The sequence below is a fragment of the Rutilus rutilus genome, assembly GCF_951802725.1.
Source record: "Rutilus rutilus genome assembly, chromosome: 15".
Classification (NCBI taxonomy): Eukaryota; Metazoa; Chordata; class Actinopteri; order Cypriniformes; family Leuciscidae; genus Rutilus; species Rutilus rutilus.
Genome location: NC_140220.1, coordinates 15,883,382 through 15,904,937, shown reverse-complemented (window position 1 = coordinate 15,904,937; position 21,556 = coordinate 15,883,382). Strand labels below are relative to the sequence as shown.

Here is a 21,556-nt window from a genome sequence, read left to right as displayed (position 1 = left end):
TGATATCACAGCGGTATAATCCTAAACTTTTGCTCTGTTCCCTTTATTTCACTGACGACTCAATCTCAGAGTTCAATGCAGGATTCACAAACTGCTTGCTTTTGAAAGATGGTGTTCAAAATACTTTGTTTTGAGTTTTATATTGTGTAGGTCTCCTGCTAACTTGCTAACTCTGTCTTACTTAAATTCTTCTGCTAATTAGTTTGTGGGCCACTATTACCTATAACGGTATCTATTAATGCAGATTGTCTGTCGTTCTCACTACTTTGAGGAAAGATTAAGCATGGAGCAAGATTTGTTTTACCAACGTTTGTTACATCAGTTATTGATACAGTTTCCACATGTTCACCACAATATATTACAAAAATACTCTGTAAATAAATTAGTACAAGTAAAATAATCGGTTTGTTGATGGACATGCACTTGTTAATGCTGATGGTGAGGAATTACAGTTGCAACATCTCATAATCTACCTCAGACTGAGTAGTGTATCACTGAGAAACGTCCTGCTCGAGTCGTCCTTGCGATGGAGGTTCGGGTTGAATAAATAATTCTTCCAGTGTTTCATCATCGGACTCGCGCTTGCATTGATATGGTAAAATCGATGTCATTGTTCGTTACTGTCTTTAGTTTATGGTGTAGGAAGCCTCAGGACAGCTGACGTTCTTATGGCAAATGGTCTTATGGTGTTTTTGTTTTCGACGCGTGCGCTGTACGTGGTAAACCAATCACAACAGACTGAGCTGTCTGGCTAATCAGAGCAGAGTTGCACGAGGAAAGGAGGGATTTAGAGAGATTGATTCATTTGACAAGTCGTTTGAGAATCATTGAAATATGTGGTGATGTCCAAATGTATATTATGAGGAAATTAAACAGTTTTTTTACCTTTGATGCATGTAAACCTGTTGTAGGAGACTCCAAAACAACATCAGGAAACTTTAAAATAGCATAATAGGGGCACTTTAACTAGTCTAGTTATATCACTGAACCGTTCCATGTCACACAGGTTTTGGACAGCTGACCCTGCAGGAGGTCTCCTGGTTTCTACTTGAACTTGGTTGAGATCCCCATTTTGCCTTGATTCTTCAGTCGGTTCCTGCTGTTTTTCTTTGGACCTCTTAAGCACTGCTGCGAATGCCTTCTTTTGAAGCTTACTGATGCTTTCTTGATGATAGCTGCAAGATCTAGAAGACTTGATCGGCAATTCATCTATCTCTTATAGCCATAGCCAAACAGTCCTTGGTGCTATACAGCGAGAAAGCTATCAACCAAGTGGTATCACTTCCCAACTCTTAATTGTACGCACCAACGCACCATAAGCATTTTCGCTTCCATCTGAAAAGGTTATTGCTCAGTGTTCAGCATTGGGATTTGGACGAGTTATAGTTCTACTGAATTTAATCTGGCCAAGCTGGACCCACTCCACAAAGAGCTTGATTACATCTTCTCTGAGACCATCCAAGAGGGTGGTGTCCCAAGTTTCACTGACTGGAACCGCCCTTTGCCTCTTGGAAAGCTCTGTGGACTAGAACTGTTCCCTTCTGTTTGGTTGGAGTCACTAGGCCTACTGGATCATACACATCTGACACCTTAATCAACACCCTTTGTGTCAGTGGATTTGGTGTTTCGCTCTTGCGAAAGTCTTCTGACCAAGTCTCATTTTCTTCTTTCTCTTTGAGAAATTGATTGATTGTCATCACACAGAGCTTGTCTTCATTCACATCATAGCCTAGGCCAAGTGCTTTGTTGTCATTTGGTTTGGTAGAATCCTGATCTTTTCTTTGGTTCCAAAGGGCTCGTCCTGTGACTCACCCCTCCCACTTTGATCTGAGAAAACCCATGGCTTGAAGAAATCCTCCTGCTTTTAAGATCAGCTCCACATTTGCCACAATGGACTTCAGGTGGTGAAGGTCATTGTGGGATGTGAGAATGTCGTCAACATAGCTGTCTTGGAGCACCCTCAAGGTGAGCAAAGGATGGTAAATTGGCAGTTTCACGCATTGCCAGCTGCGTGATGCAGCCTGCTGATTTGTCTCCAATGTTGATAGTCTTGCCAAAGGAACCTGTGCATATGCATTTAACGGTCTTCCAACTAGACGGAATTGTACATCTTGATATCTCCTAATGCGGTGTACACTCCGCTCCTGAATCTCAGCAGGACAACATGTATCTGATTAAGAAAGTCTGGGCCTTTCACTAACAAATCATTTACGCTGACACCTCTGAATCTTTGGCTGCAGTTCTAAACAAGTCTCACTGGCGTTGTGACTGAGTGAGGGTTAGGAGCAATAAGGTAGCTTGCGTACCACACAGGCCCACTCTAGTTAGCGATTGTGTTTTTGGATAACTTTACTGCAGCCCCTCAAGCATGTCACGCTATAGGCAGCCTTCCACTCAGGTTCTTTGGCTAGCTGTTTCTCCATACTCAAGAATGTTCAATTGCACTCCTGTTTGGCAAGGAAGCTGGCTCCTCCAACTAAGGATATTTAGCATGCCAATGCAGCTCTTTGCTGTGGTTGTCCTCCTCACTTACGTCACGCCCAGTCTTAGGGCTGTGACGGTGGCAGTTTTTTACCATCGTGGTGGTAATGGACCAACTACCGGCGGTGGTGCGGTGGTTGGGGGGTTGTTTTGAAATAACAAAACAAAGAAACAACACTAAAGCCTGTAAAGCATTGAAATAAATATCAGTAAATACTGGTAACTTAAATAATATAATAAAGTTGAATCTATTTAAAAACAAAACAAAAAAACTTTAGTTTAATATTTCCACACAAAGACGCCTACCGCAAAAAAATTGTTTTGGCAGACCACCGCCGGTGCTACTCAGCCACCGCGGTGGCGCTTTACAACCGCGGTTGTGCGGTTGTCAAGTTTACCGGCACAGCCCTAAGTCTTACTATTTAGAGTTCCCTTTCCTCAGCAAGAGTAATTGCTTTTCCACCTGGTTGGCAATTTCCACAGCGGCAACCACCGTATTTAGGCTCACACGGTGCACAGATAGAATCCCACTTCCACTACTCCAGAAGGTCTTGGCTCCTGGTTGGAGTGCTTGACTCATGAAATCTGGCTAATGGCTTGTTTGGTGGACGGTACTCTGTTACTTCCTCATATTTCAAAGCTGCCATTCTCGTCGACCTTGCAAAGTGTGTTTTGGATCTGTGGGCAGATACAGCAACCTCTACAGAGAGCTCTGGGTGAGTTCCTCCAACCGTCTTTCCCAGTAGTCTGTCCCACAGCATGAGGTCACTGACCACTCCAACCCTTTATGGGGCTAGCTGGCCTTCTCAATGGCTTGTAAGCAGTTTGACCACTTTAGTTCGAGTTCAAGTGCAAGTTCAGTGTTGGGAACGTCTGGAAAGTCGCTCAGGTGGCACTGTTTTGTGAATCTCCGCGATGCTTTCTAATCCATAGCAAGCCAACTGATGTGACTTGAAAGTGCCCTTGAGTGTTTTTACTTTTGTCACATTGAACACTCTAGCTGCAGTGTTGAGAACACACTTCGGCATTGCTGTGTTAAGTTTAGTGGATGTCTACTGAGAAAGTCCTCTCCTTCAGGACAAAGTTTGCTCTTTTTCTGCATAGTGCTGCTTTCCTTTCTTTCAGCATTTGGGCATAAATAATAGTGATGCTCAAGAACACTTTCTTGCATAGTTAGCTGGGTTTGCAGAATGAATGGTCCTTGTGGACTTCTAGGCACCTTTTACAAGCTCCCAGTTTTCTTACTGCAGCCTTCTTGTCTGCTAGCTTTAGTGATTGGAACTGTCTGCTGAAGTAGAGCTTCCTTTTGTGCTTAGCGTCACCACAGACTACACACCCTGATTGGTCGTTGCTTGATTTTGTAGACTACTTCTTTTCCGTCTTGGCTCGGTTCTTAACTCCTTTCTGTTTGGTTCCTCATCCCTTAAAGGGGAACTGAAACGAACAAAATATTATTCGATAACATGTTGGTTATTAAAACTGTAAACAAATTAATTCAAAAATATTAAAAACAAAACATCTATGAAGGTTTTCCCAATACTGAAATTTACATTTGTTGTTATCAGAGCGCAGCCGTGTTCGATGACGTCACTGGCATGGTACCACTGTAGGCTACTAACGTTTTGTCAGGCTACTCTGACTGAATTTTTTTTTTTACTGTACAAGTTAACACTAAACACCATTTAAGTAAGAAATTGAATCATCAAATGAAATAATAAAACTGCATATTCTTCACTGTATGAATGAAACGTTATAACCGTTCTAGATTTAACTAAACCCAAAACCAGTAATACAACTTTTTTTATAAAGGAAACCTACTGCAATAACATAGTCCATTTAACAAAGCATAAACACAAACTAAAGACTTTCATTGAATGCAAAATCTTAGTAGTTTATATTTAGTAGCAAAAAAAAACACATTCACGCCAATCAATTCAGTTCAACCTTCCATCACAATTATTCACCCCAAACCACAACACCAAAAAATGTATATAGAGTTCAAGACCAATAAATGTCCATGGATGATGCAAGTAAGGATAATAGAGAGAATAAAGTCTTATCTGAATTCCTCAAAGTCCCATAATGTCCAGTATATCCTCCAGAAAACGATCAGTCTTAATCCATATGCTTGCTGTCTCAATAGCAGAGTCCATGGACAATAAAGGTGATTGTCATATGATGAGTTGAAGAGCTTTGTGTATCAAGGAACTTATAAGACTTCCTCACATATTCTTCTCATGGACCATAATCCTCCAGAACAAACAAGTCCTTCTACAACAATCAAAACAAACCATACGAATAATATAGTTGAAACACTTCCAAAACACACACACACACAAGAAAAAAACAAGTTAGACATGCATAACCTCACTTACTTTAAAGTTGAGCATAAAACAAATGTTTCTCAACCAGGACTCAACAATTACATGGCAAGGCCATGCTTCAGCCTTTGCATGATACACCATAGACAGTATAAGAAGTGGACAGAGCCATCTCACTGGAACTCAATTGAGACAAGTGAAGCCCATTTTTAGCGATTTTTATTTATTAATAATTTTTTTTAGCACTTCCGTTCCTGACGCGCAGACTCAAACTAGGCTTGATGACGTGAGCAACCTGTCTGACAGATGTAAATCTTCTAGTAGCTGTGCGTGCAAACTGCCAACGTTAATCTTGCAGAGACGGCGAGCTTGAGCAAAGAGTTCTTTGGCGTGAGTAAGCAGGAGTAAGTATTCTGATTAATTATTTTTTATAGTATTTATTTTAAAATGTAACGCCAGGGCTTCTCCCTTGACGTCCCCCCGATTGCCTGCGAGCTTCTCCGACAGAGAGTCGAGTGGTTATGACGCAATCGTTAGCCTATTTTTACAAAAACTGTTTCTACGGGGCCATAATGTAACATAGAAGGTAATGGAGCCCTTTATACATTGTCGTGTTTCTTTAGAAATAAATAATGGACAAATGGAGTCTTTAAACGCCTCATATGTAAAGTTATTCGCTGTCAAAGTGACGCCAAAATGAATGGGAGTCAATGGAATGCTAACACAAGTGAAGTTCTGCTACAAGATGGCGGCACGCGACCGGCTTCAACTTCCGGTCGATGGATTAACCGCCTGTGATACACCCAGTCCTTCTACCATGTTACATGAGTTATACACACACATGTTGCCCTCTAGTACCCCTAGTGGTGAGGAAGAGAACTTACCCTGTAACAGGCTTGTGACTGTTATAACGTATACTGATTCTTATATAGACTGCTGTCACTTTAAAAACTACAGTAATGCAGGGATCTAGAATATACTGATACACATAGAGCCTTGTGTTTTTGACACTTTAAATGCAATAAGATGATAAAGAGAATTTAGTTTAGTGCACATGCTGTGACAACTGGCTGTCTGTGCATTGCGTTTAGGCGTGTGCGCCCGTCAAATTTAAACTGGCAAGGCACGCTGCCGCGTCTCTTATACACAGTTTGAAAGCAGCTGAAATCACACTAACAAGTATCTTGCGGGTGTCGTCGCTGGATATTGCTTATATTGGATAGCATCCTCGATGTCTAATTAATTTAGCAAGGTGATCTACAGTGAAGGTGAACATCATGATAACAACTAAGGGGTGAGTGGAACTTGTTTACAGGACCTGCCGTGGTCACATTTATGGCAAAGTCATTTTGCAAACAGGTTATTCGGCCCTTGATGTGGAGGTGTTATATTCGCTTGTTGGACAGATCACAATTTTTGAATTTTTGCAATGCAATAAGATCCCCCTCTCGATCGGTTATGCTCTTGAGATGCCATTTTGCTGGAGCTGTCAAGGTAGCCTATCATGCCAGTGACGTCACGGACTGTTGAAGCTCAAGATGGCTGCGCCCTAGTAACAAAACAACAAACTAACATCACTGTTTTCCCCCCTTGTAACTATTTCAGCAGTTTTAAGTATCCTACCACAAATAACAATGATAACACATCTGTTATATCACCTTTACTTACTATTTCATTTCAGTTCCCTTTAATAGTTCAAGCTACTCGTAAATGCTCTCCTGCTCTTTGAGGAATTCTAAAAGTTTGTCTAACCGGTTGTCTGGTGTTAGAGCTCTGCTGGTCAGAGATGTGGACAAGCCATTCTTTCTTGGAAGACTCAGGAAGTTTTCTTTCAATTGACTTCATCACTAGTGGATTTTTAATAGTGCCAGTATTACTCACTCAGTCACTCAAATCTCCAAGTGCCTTTTCTACTGCTTGTTTTAATTCAACTATTTTCCTTGGCTGGTGATTTCTGATAGCAGGTTTTTTTTTGCAAGTCCTCTAATATTTCAATTGCAATAGCTGTCACGTTTCCATAGCAGTTTTCAAAGACACAGAAAATGTCATCAGCTGTATTATAAGTGGTGAGGCTGAGATTTCGTACAATCCTTTCATCCAGACTGTCTAGCACCTGAATCTATTTTACCTTCTTGGAACCGGTAGGCTCACCCTGCTTCTAAAGCGCTTCCCAGTCTCTCTTCCTCCTGTGAAAGTCACATTTATAACCAGTGTACTTTGGAAGGGATGTGGGCTTTAACTTAATTGTTGCCACGGGGTAGTTGGAGATCATTGGTGGAGGTGTTGTTCTATCTGCCTCTCGTCTCGCCCGTATGAATTCAGCTTTTCTCAAAACTAATCTGGTAATGCAGAAGTTATTTTGATCACCTGTTGGTATGCATCGCTGCCACCGGCTGTACAGGTCTTTTGCAGTCTTTGTTAAATTTCGAAGATGACTGAGCATGAAGTCCTATACTTTGTGATTGCCATCTGGAGCTGCTGCTGCGACACATTCACTTATGGCTCGTTTCCACTAAGCGGTACGGTACGGTACAGTATGATTCGGGACGGTAAACCCTGATCTGGCTTGCGTTTCCACCGCCAACAGTACCCTTACTTAATAGGCATGGTGTAGCCTATGCCGGAAAGAAGCGATCGGCATGTTTCTCAATACCAAGTACGCAAAGTCAGGAGAATGACTCCCGAGGATGCGAGTTCGGTAATTCTGCAAATGGAACAGCAGCGTTCTTGAAAGCGTCACTCAGCTCGCTCTGCTACTCCGGTTAATGTTATCTGTGTATGTATATTTTAGGCAACAATAAAACGAACTGTGTTATAAAACACCACACTGCCTCTTTTCGTTTTCATTTAAAGAAATCTTAAACATTATAGCCACACAAATGTGGTTCAGGCAACGCGTATTGATTATATTCACTGCATGTATAACAATAGCCTATTTATAACAAAACGAAATATAAAACAACCCTGCCTCTTTTCGTTAAAATTTGTAAAATATTAAACTTATTAATATGGTTCAGGCAATATGTGCATTTATACTCTGATCATCTTCACTGTAATAAAATTAAAAATGACAAAACTCAACCCTGTCTCTTTTTGTTAAACTTCAGTCTTATCAATAATAGCCATGTAATGTATAAGTGAAAGGTACAAGAAGCTATGTAATAAGAAATAAAGCAAACAATTCAGTCATACATACAAAGTCAGCGCTCTAGTCTGACGTTACAACGGTAAAGTTAAATAGCCTAAATATAAAGTTATGAAATTTCACTTAGCCCTCAGCCAAAACGATTGGCCAGGGAACAAATTATAGATTCACGAGACCAAAGATTGGCCATTAGATATACACAAGACGAATTATATCTCATGTTTAACCACTACAGAGATGTCAGAGTCGGCGGCAAATGTCAGAAGGACTAGCCAAGGAGAGGCTGTTCCAGACGGGGTACATGAGCGCCGAGCGCCCGATGATTGCCTGGAATGGATCTCACAACCTTGTAACGTAAACGACTCTGGGTCAATGCGAATTAGCTCAAGAATATAGGGAATTTGGGAAATATTACTAATCATAACTCATGGTCATAATTCATAAATCGCATATACATTACTTTATCAATTTTCGGAAATACCTCTTGGCTGGCCTGGTCTCTTTTATCAATCAGTCACTTGTCTAGCAAATGTGTGTAAGATAGCTTATCACAGTTCAGCCAGGGTATTACCGTATTTACAAACTCCAAGAAAGTTTTATCTTCTGGCCACGAATATCAAACTTTATGAGTTTATGAATTAAAAACTACTCAAGGTAGTCTATAATATCGAGCTTGTAGCTTAGATCTTTGATTTCATTGACTTATAAGGCGGGTTTTCAAACACAGAGACAATTAAAAGTATAAATGGGTTTATTAATAAAATGGCACACACTAGAGATTATATAAGCTACAAATATAAACGTACGTAAAATGCAAACAATAAAAACAAACAAACATTTAAACAAACATGACGTGATCGGAATGAATGAAATGAAAAGAAAGAAAGAAAGAAAGAAAGAAAGAAAGAAAGAAAGAAAGAAAGATTCTGTGCTCTTTCAGTGTGGTGCTGAAAAGGGACGCGCGCGGTTTCTGTGGTTGAGTGTTCCCTTTGATTAGGAACAAATTTACTATCTCAAATTAAGGTCTACCGTAATTAGCGATGCTTTGATTGCTGCTGTCAAGATGGTTGTCATCACCTACACAGAAACGCTGATTTTTATAGCCTACCGTCAGTCCTCATATTGTAATTAAATGAAAAACGCTATCAGTTTCACTATTAGCTTACTCTAGCGATGCAATCGCAACAACATGGATAACGCTGTTTGGCCTTGCCTAACTTTATATGACATATGCGCCATATGCTAGAGTTACACATCCCGCTGCCATTTCAGGGCTTGAATTTCGGTGCGGGAATGTGGGGATTGCGCATAATTTAAACCATTCCCGCAAGGTTAGCTTTTATAGTGCGAGAAATTCCCGCACAAATATATTTGCTTCATCTCAGAACAAATGATTAAAAAATAAATTCACAGATGCGAGAAAAAAAGATGTCAAACTGTCTTTTATTTTTTAATTTAATTCCTCAATCAGCGCTGGACCGGCACTACGCCGCCGATTTCGTTTGGCTGTGACGGGCAAACGCTTCCGAAAATCAAAAATCCTTCTAGTAACTTTAGTGAGGCTTGGTCCAAGGATCATGCACGTCCAGTTTCGTGAAGTTCGGACCAAATTTGTGACCTGTGAAAATTTAGTTTCGCTTTCTGTTCAATCCAATATGGCGGACGAACGACATGGACTTGTGATGTCAGCTTCGCGAGCAACTTACACCGGTACTGACCGGACGTTTTAAAGTTGGAACGGTGTCTCTGTCTCAAAGGGCCTAGGCGCAGGAGCTGGCCAAAATTTCTCTCCCGGGAATAATAATAATAATAATAATAATAATAATATTATTATTATTATTATTATTATTATTATTATTATTATTATTATTATTATTATTATTATTATTATTATTATTATGAAAACTTAAGAAGAACAATAAGTGTGCTGCTTTCAGCAAGCACACTTAATTATTAAAGATCACACCAGCTGCCACTCCGGAAATTGATGATGTATATAATTTCTGTGCACTTTTCTCGTGTTCTCGTCTCATGAGTTTGGGCAGAGCTCACGTTAGCCTCGTCTCATTACAGCACTGACTTTCTTCCTCTCCGTTTCCTATTTTCGCCCCTCGCTCCGTTTGGTTGAGAGACTACTGAACTGAAGCAGTTTTTTTTATTTATATTTTATTCATGTTATTTATTCGTTTATATTCTATTTGTAATTTATATTTCTTCTAGTTTGACTTGACGCACAAATACAATCGATTATGTGTATCTGTTAATGTATTAATAGAGAAGACTATCCAGTATTATTTTACATTTGACTACTTCATTCAATTTCTGTAGTACTTCTGTACCTGCATACTACTGTTAGACCTATCAAACTCAAGTGCAAATATTGAGATCTAAACATTATTGGTTCTAACCATATACTGTAAAAAAAAAATGGACATAGTGTCCGTGATGTCAGCCGAAGGTTTCTGTAGAGCGTTTTTGAAGCCTAAAGTGGGCGGAGCCGGCCCTCGCCATCTTGGCAGTGGGTGGAGATGAGATGCTGGTTGCTGAAACCATGCCCCCTAACTCGACGTGATCGAGTTTGCTCAGGCTAAGAAGCTAATGTTATATGATACTGCCCTCACGCTAAAGTGACAGCTGACTTGAAGTAAATCCAATATTTAAAGTTCATGTTTTTGCCCTTAGAAATACTATAATAGTTAAAAGACATAACTAAAAGTGAGACTATGTGTATCGTGATGCATTATTCTGCTGGTTAAAAATGTATTATCATGCAGTAACTTACAATATTGCTCTGAGCGTGTGCATGTGACAGTGATTCATCGGCGTGGCATCGCACGTCAAGTTCATAGAGAGCTTTATTCAGTCCATTTTAAATTCAGATTTTTGGCCTCCTCTCAAATGGGTTAAACCATAGATGTAAATGCAAGTAAATGCACTAGAAATCTGCGCTCTTTCAAGGGTGTGCATCTTATTGCATGGACTGAGAGAAAGCACGGACACCTGCAGGATTTCATCTGATGGTACTTTTCTTTTTTTTTTACACTAAAAAGTTAAATAAGCATGGTCTATCTGTTCCGTGAGAGCAACGGTACCTATCTATCTATAGATGTTTTTAAATCTGAAAACTCCAAAAAGCAAAGAATTTGTCAGACGTGCATGTTCACAGAGGAAAACAACTGAAAAACAGCGCTGCTGGTTCTTTCGATACTCTATAACGACGGAATCCAACAACGTGGGCGAAGGTATAATGCGTGTATGAAATTGTATGAAATAATCCAGAAAAAAGCACAAATACAGCAGAGATGCCAAGTTCAGCAGCTGGAATTATCTGAGGTGACATGACGCTAACAGCAGACAAACTGCTAGTAGGTGACAGCAGCGGCAATCCACCTGTCACTCAAGTGGCCACGCCCTTAATTATGCAGAACTTTAAGGCTTAATATAATTTAAACGGATGAGTTATAAAAAAATTCACCTCCCTCACAGTTGTCATGAAGGGCTATATTGACCAAAACCACTTTTTGCACCAGGCTGTAAACATACTTTTTTCTGCTGTAAAGTTGAGCATTTTAAAGGGTAACTAAACCCCTGGTCAGAGCCTGACTCCACCCACTGGCAATATTTAAAAAAATGCTAGAAAAGTGGGCAGACCCCAGTGGAGATAGAGGGGACAAACCGAGGGCATGCCTGAGCGGGGAGGAGTGCACCTGAGACCTGCTGTCAGACTCTAAAATGGAGAGTGATTTCACAGGGTCGCAAGACGACGTAAAGTACATGCATCTGAGTTTTATCGAGTTGATGTCAATAGCGCGTGCTCTCTGTAGGCATATTCATATTTTGCCGATATGTGAAAAAATCCAGCAAAATGCGCCAGCGCGGCGCGGATTAACTTTAGCCTAACCATAAATTGTGACTAAAATATATATGATCACTCACATCAAGACGCCGCTGCGGTGGTGGAGTCCATGCAGGAGGAGTAGCGTTTGGCACTGCGTCGCTTTTCAGCGCAAGCTGTGGAGAAGCCCATTTCCACCTCTATTGCGTTGAAGAAGCAATCCCGCATAAAATGCAGGTTGCACTCTTGAGCTCTAGGCGGGAACTCACGGTCTTCCAGGCCAAGTGCATGCAACCACTAGCGCCTAATTTCTAAGTCTGCTGGAAAGCTATGCAGTCCAGCAGTGCTGTTGCAACCAGCAACATTATACCTACGTACCCTCCTGACCACTGTACTAAATACAGATAAATCTATGCTAGCTCGTACCAAGGGCGTGGTGAGCTGGAACCTGCTTACGTCACGTAGTACCGCTTACGTCACGTAGTACCGCAAACATCCAATAGGAAAATTCAACTGCAGTAGCCACCGTTCAACCTGAAGAGGGCAGCACTAGCTTTGTCATGAACGCATGAACTAACTGTCCGCAGTTTTCATTGAAAGCATAAGTCGTAATTTATATATATATATATTTTTTTTTTAGATGGAAGAATGCGGTTTTACAGATGCTAGAAACAAGGCTTTCAAATGAAAGATTGGTATCAAAGAGCACACACAGTTTCCTAACTGACGATGAAGACTTGACAGAACGTCCATCAAATGTTAGACAGTATTCTAGGTTACTATGTGCTGAGGTTTTTTGTCAAATAATTAGAAACACTGTTTTTTCAGAATTAAGTAGCAGGAAATTACGAGTCATCCAGTTTTTTTTATATCAGCTATGCATTCCGTTAATTTTGTGAATTAGGGGCGCGAAGAAATATAGTACACTTAAATATATACTTTATCAGCTTATCATCAGCATAACAGTGAAAACTAACGGCATGTTATCGTACCATTTTGAAATAAAATATATACTGCTATTTTCCCAGTACTGGTCTACTGTGCAACCCTAGTGAGGGTTGGGGGAGGTGGATGTCTGTTTTGCACTCTTGACAATTTAGTGTCACCGTTTTCATTTCTGCGCAATTTTTTTCTGCACAGTGGCTGATTTGTAGTTTGTAACACCAAAAAATTCTCTGAGTTTTCGGATTTCCCATTCATTCCCTGTGTCGGTCATTTTTGACTGCGAAGGAGCCACGTGTGACTTTTTAGCGCAATTTTCCACCGGACAAAATTGCGATTGTTAACTCATGATTTCTGTTCTGTCTGTGCGCACCAATCTTGCACTTCTATCTACTCCTCAACCAGACCACCTAGAGACTTCGGGTTTTCGGCATTATGTTAAGGAAGGTCTAATCTCGGGAACGCACAAAAAAAATCCAGGAAAAGATTTTGGATTTCCTGGAAATTCCAGAAAAAAATCCGTTTTTTGCACATTTCTCTGCAACCATAATAGCTATCGAGTTGAAACAAATTGCAATCGATAGCTTCTAAAATTTACAATAATATTAGAAAAAAAGAATTGATCAAAAATCTTTCCTTTATGCTTCAAAAATTTATTAAAACTTTATATGAAGGGAAATAAGAAAAATATTGCCTTTTCACCTATAAAACTATTGTTCCACAGAAATACGTAAGGAAGGTATTCACAAGAGTCATGAGCACAATTAATTCCACTGAATTACGGCAAGAAATCAATGAAGGTATCGATCAAGATTTGGAGAAGGAGCAAGAATATATGAGAAAACGACAAGAGGTTGTTGCAAAATAAATGGAAGAACGTTCAGCAAAGCGACAAAAGATGGCGACATCCACACCAACGGCTTCCTCATCAGGCGTATCTGATTTCTACGATGACTCGTGGCTTTCAGAGGATGTTTTGGCAAATATCTCGAAAGCAGAAGAAGAGTTTACAAAGTCACAAGCCAATAGTCAAGCAGAAAAGAAGGAAGAATCTGAAGAGGACAAAGCAGAAAAGGAAGCTGATACAGAGAAAATCGAGGATATTGAGTGAACACAAGATGTAAAAAATAATGAGCTAATAAAAAAAAATGATGTTCAACTAGTCAAGTGATTGTGCCTTTTTTATTATCCATTTGCTGATTTGATTTCAGAAAGTTCATTTGAATTTCAAGAGAAAGTTATATTCTCGAGCAACTTATTTTCTCTTTCATTTACTATCTCTTAGTGTTGTGATCCCATGACGTGAGAAAATTGCGCTAAAACACTCACTGAGTTTTTATTACTTGTTTTTGTACATTCACATAGCTAATGTGACAAAAGTCTCCAAGTATCATCCCATTCCGACAAAGCAATTTTTTTTTTATTTTTTTAATTCAAAACGTAAAAAATTTCGGTCATTTGATGGAAGAAGCCCAGAGGTTTAAAAAGAGTGATGTACATGTCAGAATTAAGGAAATTAAACTTATTACAAATTAATACATGAGAAGAAAAGGAAATAAAACACAAATGTATGGTTTTTCTCTTGAGACTACACACACAGGGTGTTAACGAGAGTATAAAGACCGTTTAGTTTAACTCAATACATGTACTTTTTTACACTTTGCACCGCTATTACTACTTGTTTCTTTAGGAGAGCAGATGTTGAATATAGGGGGCAGCAACAGCCCATGGAAGAATCCCTGTATGTCCAAACTCAGTGACAGCGAGCTGAGGTATGCAATGTGTACTCGCTGGGAGGAGGACAACATACCAAGGTGTGTTTGTGTTGTTGCTATATGTCAGTACATACCAGCATTGTATGTCATTTTTACCTTTATTTCATGTGTGTTTTGCAGTTCTCTGGTTTTAGAGGAGGTGGAACGGATGAGTGTGTGCGAGCTGGAGGTCGATGCTGTGGCTGCTGATGTTCTCAACCGTTTAGAGATTGAGAGTAAGGATTGGTTGATTTAAAAAAATAAATAATTTTTGTGTGTGTATGAGCATGAGCTTAAATATATATTTAAGATATATACCCTGCCTACACCGGGTAATAACATCTGTGGTTGCATACATCACTAATCAGAAATCTGTGTGGTTGTGCAAAAAAAAATGGTTGGCACCCTTCCAGTTTTTTATTTCACTGAATATATTACTTTTTGAGCACAGACATTATGTAACAAAAATGTACTTTACATATGTTTGTGCCAAATAACTTGATTTAGATTAATTTTCTTTTTAACAGCCACACATTGCTGCAAGTTTAAAACCTATGCTTTGGTTTAGTGTTGTCACGGTACCAAAATTTCAGTATTCGGTACCGATACCAGTGAAAATCCACGGTTCTCGGTACCAAATTCGGTACCAAAGCTTAATTTAGATTAAATTTACATAATTATATTAAAGTGTATATCACAGTTACAAAGATGGAAACTGTAGTATTAAAAACACTTTACAATAAGATTCCATTTGTTAGATAACATAAGATAAAATGACCTAACAAAAAAACAATAGCCTAGTTATATACTGTCGCAATTGTTCTCCTTTAGGGGTTAATTTAAAAATACATTTTTAAAATCAAAAGTTAACATTATTTCTGTTAACATTATTTAATGCACAATGAATGAAGTGAACAAACATGACCAATCAAGTGTTTGTATTAAATAACATTCACAAACATTAATTAATGTTGTAAAAATATATTGTTCACTCAATGTGTTATGTTAGATAACGCATTAAGTGATGTTAATGAATGGTATCTTATTGTAGCATTACCAAACTATACAGGAGATAAAATATGTTTTATTTGACTTGACTATACTTTTATTTAATCCAAATCTGTATTCATATTTAACTTTAAAAGGGCTTTTTAAACCTGCTAAGAGTTATCCAGCCAAGAATAAGACTAGAACTGCTTTTCTGACGGACTGATATTAATGACGGCTTTTTATTTCTCATCTCCATAAATATATCTAGTAGTAAAGCTAATGCAAGGGCTAGAAATCAATTAATAGGCCTATGTCACACTTCCTCGTCGTCATGGAGAGCGCAGTTCCCACAAGCGTTTGTACTCCCGTGGCGTCTGTCGTTGCTATGCATCCATGAACGCGCATGGAAAAGCGAGCGCGCCGCTTCTATTATGAGCGCGCTTGCCGCGCGCCATTTGAAATAACGTATCTGCACGCGCAAAAACATCAGCACCACATCAGCAGCAGCACCGCCGATCGCCATCAGCGCTTTTATGAAGAGGACGCAACTGCACGCGCTTCGGGCATGCACGCGCATCAAGTACCGGGTTTGAGAAAACCTGGTACCGTGACGTTTAAAAAAAAATAGTACCGACTTGGTACCGAAGTACCGGGTCTTTTGACAACACTACTTTGGTTGATTGACATGTTGTTTCTATTGTCTGGGACTTGTCACGATGGATAGCATTAAAGCCCAAAGTATACTTTGGTTTTTACATGTACGCCAGTGGTGCAAAGATTCAAATGATTTACAAATCGGTTTGTATCATGGTTTTAGGGTCACTGTGTCAGTACAATTAGGTATGTGCTATGTTAAGGGGAAAAAAGGACTACTATCAAATAAAAATAAAGAAAATGAACAACAAATAATCTAAATACAAGCAAAGACACAAATAAAATAAACAGTGTTTTTCAGGTAGGTCTACCATTAGTCTCTTACGAGAGGTTCTCTGGTATTGCGTAAGTTGCTTACGCTACGGCTAAAGTCATCTTTTGTCGAGATATGAAGGCAAAAATTTTTCCTTAATTTTGTATTTATTGTCAACGCAGTGCAGCAGCTAGCAGACCTAGAGCAAGCTATCTAGCGCGCTCATTGGCTGCCCTGCAGCAACTGCAGCAGCCTACCACTGAGCCCTCACAGCCCGCCAGAATGGGGGTGGCTTAGCGTATAAAAGGACGGGCTCGGGGGCTGCTTACCTGGTTTTCATCGACTGAAGCGAGATCAGCTCGTGGCGCGAGCACGGCAGGTTACGTAATACTTGTTCCCTCTTCTAGAGAGAACCAAGGTTACGTTAGGTAACCGAGTACGTTCTCTTACGAGAGGTTCTCTCGTATTGCGTAAGTTGCTTACGCTACGGGAACACCTTGTCAACGCCGTGCGTGCCAAGCATCCACCACATAAGTCCCAGGGGAGGCCCGGGGGACACAGATAAGTGGGAATTCGCGCCCTCACAGCCCGCCAGAATGAGGGTGGCTTAGCGTATAAAAGGACGGGCTCGGGGGCTGCTCACCTGATTTTCATCTCTTCAGCGAAGCTCTTCGCATCGCTGGATCCTGAGAGAAGCCGCCGCCGTCGAAGCAAGCGACTAGCAAGCAGAGGACAGCGTCTGAGGAAGCCGGTCGTCTTCGCCGCCTTCAGCCATCCGTGCCTGCTGCGCTATCCGGCGACAGTATCCTTTTGCTTCTGCTGTGTGTGTTCGCCGCCGCGACACACACTCTCTGTCTAAAAGAGCGCAAGGCGTTTTTCTAAAAATGCCTCGCAATTCCTGTGGCTCTTGCAGAGCCTCGCTCAGCGACGGAGACCGCCACATGATCTGCGCTCTCTGCCTGGGTCGAGAACACGCAGCCCTCGCTCTGTCTTTGAACCCTGCGGGCTCGACTTGACTTGTTCGACGCCGAAGCTGTCACTCCGCCTGTCTCTGCTGGGCCGCGCAAGAAGAAGCGCCGCTCCCAGAGACCACCGGAGTCCGATGTGGCCTTCAAGTGCTCGCCGGAACCTTTCCCTTGAGCCTCGCTATCTCCTTTTCCACCTCCCCTTCCGGACGCGCAGCTGCCGGCCGCCGCCTGCACTGCCGCCGCCTGCACTGCCGCCGCCTCAGGGGATGAAGCGGACAGAGACGCCATCGGTGACCGCTGTTCCCTCCTGGCTTCGGATAGTAAAGTGTGGTCCGGATCTCTCCGTTCAGCCTCCTCTTCGATCCAGGAGTCCAGCCGGACTCGGGCCGGCATGGACGCGGAACTTCTTCGCCTCCTCACTAAGGCCGTCGACCAACTCGGCCTCGAATGGTTACCGCCTAAGGAGCCCGCACCCAACAGGCTCGACGGGTGCTTTCTGCCTAGCCGCCGCCAAGCGGCTGCCTCTAGGTCAGCACCCTTCCTGCCAGAGCTCCACGCTGAGCTCTCTAAATCGTGGAACGCTCCATTCTCCGCGGCTGGTTGAGTCCCGCCGCGGCCGGACCGCCATCAAAACTCAGCTCTGTCAGTCCCCTTAAAAAAGGCTACTGCAGAAGTGTGTATACTGCAGCCAACGATCCGGTTGTACAACCCGCTCGCCTGCACACAAACGCCGTTTTTACAGTGACCCAGAGAAACCTCAAAAAGAGTATAATGTCTGGTTATCCGGCTCACGCCGATGGTGTTTTGAGTGTAGAAAATGTGCCCACGTCCCAGTGTTCACCCCTACACACAAGCACGGTTCCCCCTGTGTCTCTCACTCCCACAGAGCCCACTCTCATAAAGCTGGCGCATGCCGCTCGAGTGTTAGATGTAGGAAATGTGCCCATGATACAGTGCCCACACCTACTCACTGCCCGCTCTGTTACACGGTTTTCCCAGGGGACAGAACCCTTAAAGCTGGCGCACACCGGTCATGTTGTGAATGTAAGTCCCGTGCCCGCTCACGAGCGCTCACACTTACTGATAAACACTCTACCCCCGGCGCCGCTCACGCGTCCCGGTTTTCTCGCCACGAAATGTTCTCCGTCCAAGGCGACCGAGACATGGAGCGTAAACCGGCCAGCCATCGCTGTCAGCGAGCCGCCGTATTCAAGCATCGAGAGCACGCTCGCCGCGCCGATACCTCTGATTCAGGTTCTCGACCCCACGCAGTACGGCGATCGGAACCCAGAGGCCATTCTACCCCTAGCTATGCATGCAGAAGCATGGGAAGCTATTCCAGGTGTGTCAGAGTGGGTGCGGAATACAGTAAAGCAGGGCTATTCGCTACAGTTCGCTTGCCGTCCCCCGCGCTTTCGAGTACGGACCGAGACAAGAGTGAATATGGAAAGTAGCACACCTTCTTCGTGCAGAAATAGCAAAGCTGCTGTACAAAGGGGCCATAGAACCGGTACCTCCTTCTCTGAGCGAGTCAGGCTTTTACAGCCGTTACTTCCTCGTGCCCAAGAAGGACGGAGCTCTCAGACCTATCTTAGATCTGAGCTATTTGAACAAAGCTCTCATGAGGCGACCGTTCAAAATGCTCACAACCAGACAAATCCTCGCGCAAATTCGCCCGAGGGACTGGTTTATTTCTCTCGATCTGAAAGACGCATACTTTCAGATTTAGATAATACCCCGTCACAGGCCATTCTTGAGATTCGCCTTCGACGGTCAGATATATCAATACCTATATATCCTTCCGTTCGGCCTGTCTTTGGCACCCTGTACATTCACGAAGTGCATGGGCGCGGCTCTCGCTCCCCTAAGAAATCAGGGTATGCGAATTTTGAACTATTTGGACGATTGGCTGATTCTAGCACAGTCGGAGATAGAACTTATATCTCATAGAACAGTGCTTCTCAGCCATCTGGAAAACCTGGGTCTCACGGTCAATTGGACCAAGAGCTCATTACTGCCCAGTCAGACAGTCTCTTTTCTGGGAATAGAGCTGGACTCGGTGGCTATGAGCTGCGTTTCAGCTCTGGAGCCGTGGATAGCGGCCGATTGGTACCAGCTGGGAGTGACAATAGGAGCTGTCTCGTACCGAAAAGTTATCTCGACAGACGCCTCCAACCTAGGTTAGGGCGCTCTCTTCGAGGGCAGACCGGTCTTTGGCCTGTGGTCAGACCGGGAGAAATGCCTTCACATAAACTGCCTGGAGATGATAGCGGTTGAGAATGCGCTGAAGCGCTTCCTCCCATACTTGCGGGGCCACCACGTACTAGTCCGCTCGGAGAACATGTCAGTGGTGTCCTACGTGAACCGCCAGGGCGGTGTCAGATCCAGAAATCTCTGCGATCTGACTGAACGCCTCCTCGTTTGGGCTCAGCACTCGCTGCGCTCGCTGAGAGCCGCGCATGTGCCTGGCCACCTGAACGACGGCCCAGACAGACTGTCCAGGGACAACATTCCCCCGGGAGAATGGTCCCTGCATCCTCAGACAGTCCAGTTGCTGTGGCGCCTTCTCGGCAAAGCGAAAGTCGACCTTTTTGCGTCAAAGGACAACGCTCATTGCCCAAGGTTCTTTTCGAAGAGCGAGGATGCGCTGGCCCAAGCTTGGCCCAACTGCCCGCTGTGCGCTTTTCCTCCGATCTCACTGTTACCACAGGTAATCAGGAGAATCAGGGAAGCGCGCCACTCGGTGCTCCTCATAGCCCCACAATGGGAGAATCAAATCTGGTTCCCAGAGCTGATGCGGCTGTCAGACTTAGCCCCATGGCCGATTCCGGTGAGAAGAGATCTCCTATCTCAAGCCGGCGGTTCGATTTGGCATCCTCATCCAGAGCGCTGGTCTCTGCATGTATGGATAATCAACGGATACCCATTGCCTTGCAAGAAGGGGTTGTGAACACGATCACGCAATCTAGAGCTCCCTCTACTAGAAGGCTCTACGTGTCTAAATGGTCTGTGTTCACCAAATGGTGTGCCGACAAAGATCTAGACCCACAAACTTGTGGGATCTCGTGGGTGCTTTGCTTCCTTCAAGAGCTGCTGGATATGGGCAGGTCCCCCTCCATGCTCAGTGTATGTTGCAGATTATGTATATGCCTGGGGCTATTGCAGCGTTCGCAGAGTCGACGCGCGGCCAGTCAATAGGAATGAATCCCCGCGGCCCCCGTCGGTTCCTATTTGGGATCTTTCTTTGGTCCTGGAGGCCCTGAAAGCACATCCTTTTGAACCTTTAAAGACTGTGGATATGAAATACCTTTCGCTCAAAACCGCGTTTCTGATAGCCCTGTCATCAGTCAAACGCGTGGGTGACCTACACGCGTTATCTGTTAACGCCGCGTGTCTCGAGTTCGGACCTAATGACTCTAAAGTCATTCTCAAACCGAGACATGGTTATGTCCCCAAGGTGATGGCACTCCCTTCAGAGCGCAGGTCATTTCTCTATCGGCATTACCGGCATCCGGTAGCGAGGCCGACGGTAACCTCCTCTGCCCTGTCAGGGCGTTGAGAGTTTACATCACGCGCTCTGCCGCCTTCAGGCGTTCGGAGCAGCTCTTTGTTTCGTTTGGTGGGCGCACCAAGGGTCTCGCCGCCTCGAAACACAGTCTGTCCAGATGGATAGCTATTGCGGCAGCTTATGCGTCTAAAGACCTGCAGTGCCCTCTGGGCGTCAGGGCTCATTCCACCAGAGGCATGGCCTCATCGTGGGCTTGGTCCAGCGGGATTTCTATTCATGACATTTGTATGGCGGCAGGCTGGGCCTCCCCCTCTACATTTGTTAGGTTTTATAACCTGGAAGTTCCCGCCTCGCAGGCTAGACTTTTGTCAGTCTAAGTCGTGTGTATGTTCTGCCCAGATTGTTCGTGTGCAGGCTACTTTCACTTGATTTAGCTCTCCTGGTCGAGCTGCACTATGAGGGTTGATATTCTTTCAGTACGGACCGGCTGCGCCTCTCTGTATATCCCCTACTGTGTGATTATGTACATGTGCTGGCCCACTCTGTTGGCCGCCTTATTCCCTGTGTCTATCTGTGTCCCCCAGGCCTCCCCTGGGACTTATGTGGTGGATGCTTGGCGCGCACGGCATTGACAAGGGGTTCCCGTAGCGTAAGTAACTTACGCAATACGAGAGAACCTCTCGTAAGAGAACGTACTCGGTTACC

General features: G+C 43.2%; 1 protein-coding gene across 1 annotated transcript in view; it reads left to right on the top strand.

Annotated features, from left to right (window-relative positions):
• rev3l (REV3 like, DNA directed polymerase zeta catalytic subunit) overlaps positions 1-21,556 on the top strand; it is a 128,608-nt gene that overhangs the window by 39,476 nt on the left and 67,576 nt on the right. The window contains exons 5-6 of the mRNA XM_084433337.1: positions 14,415-14,538; positions 14,620-14,714. Coding sequence (XP_084289463.1) covers positions 14,415-14,538; positions 14,620-14,714 — 219 coding nt within the window. The remainder of the gene's footprint in view (positions 1-14,414; positions 14,539-14,619; positions 14,715-21,556) is intronic.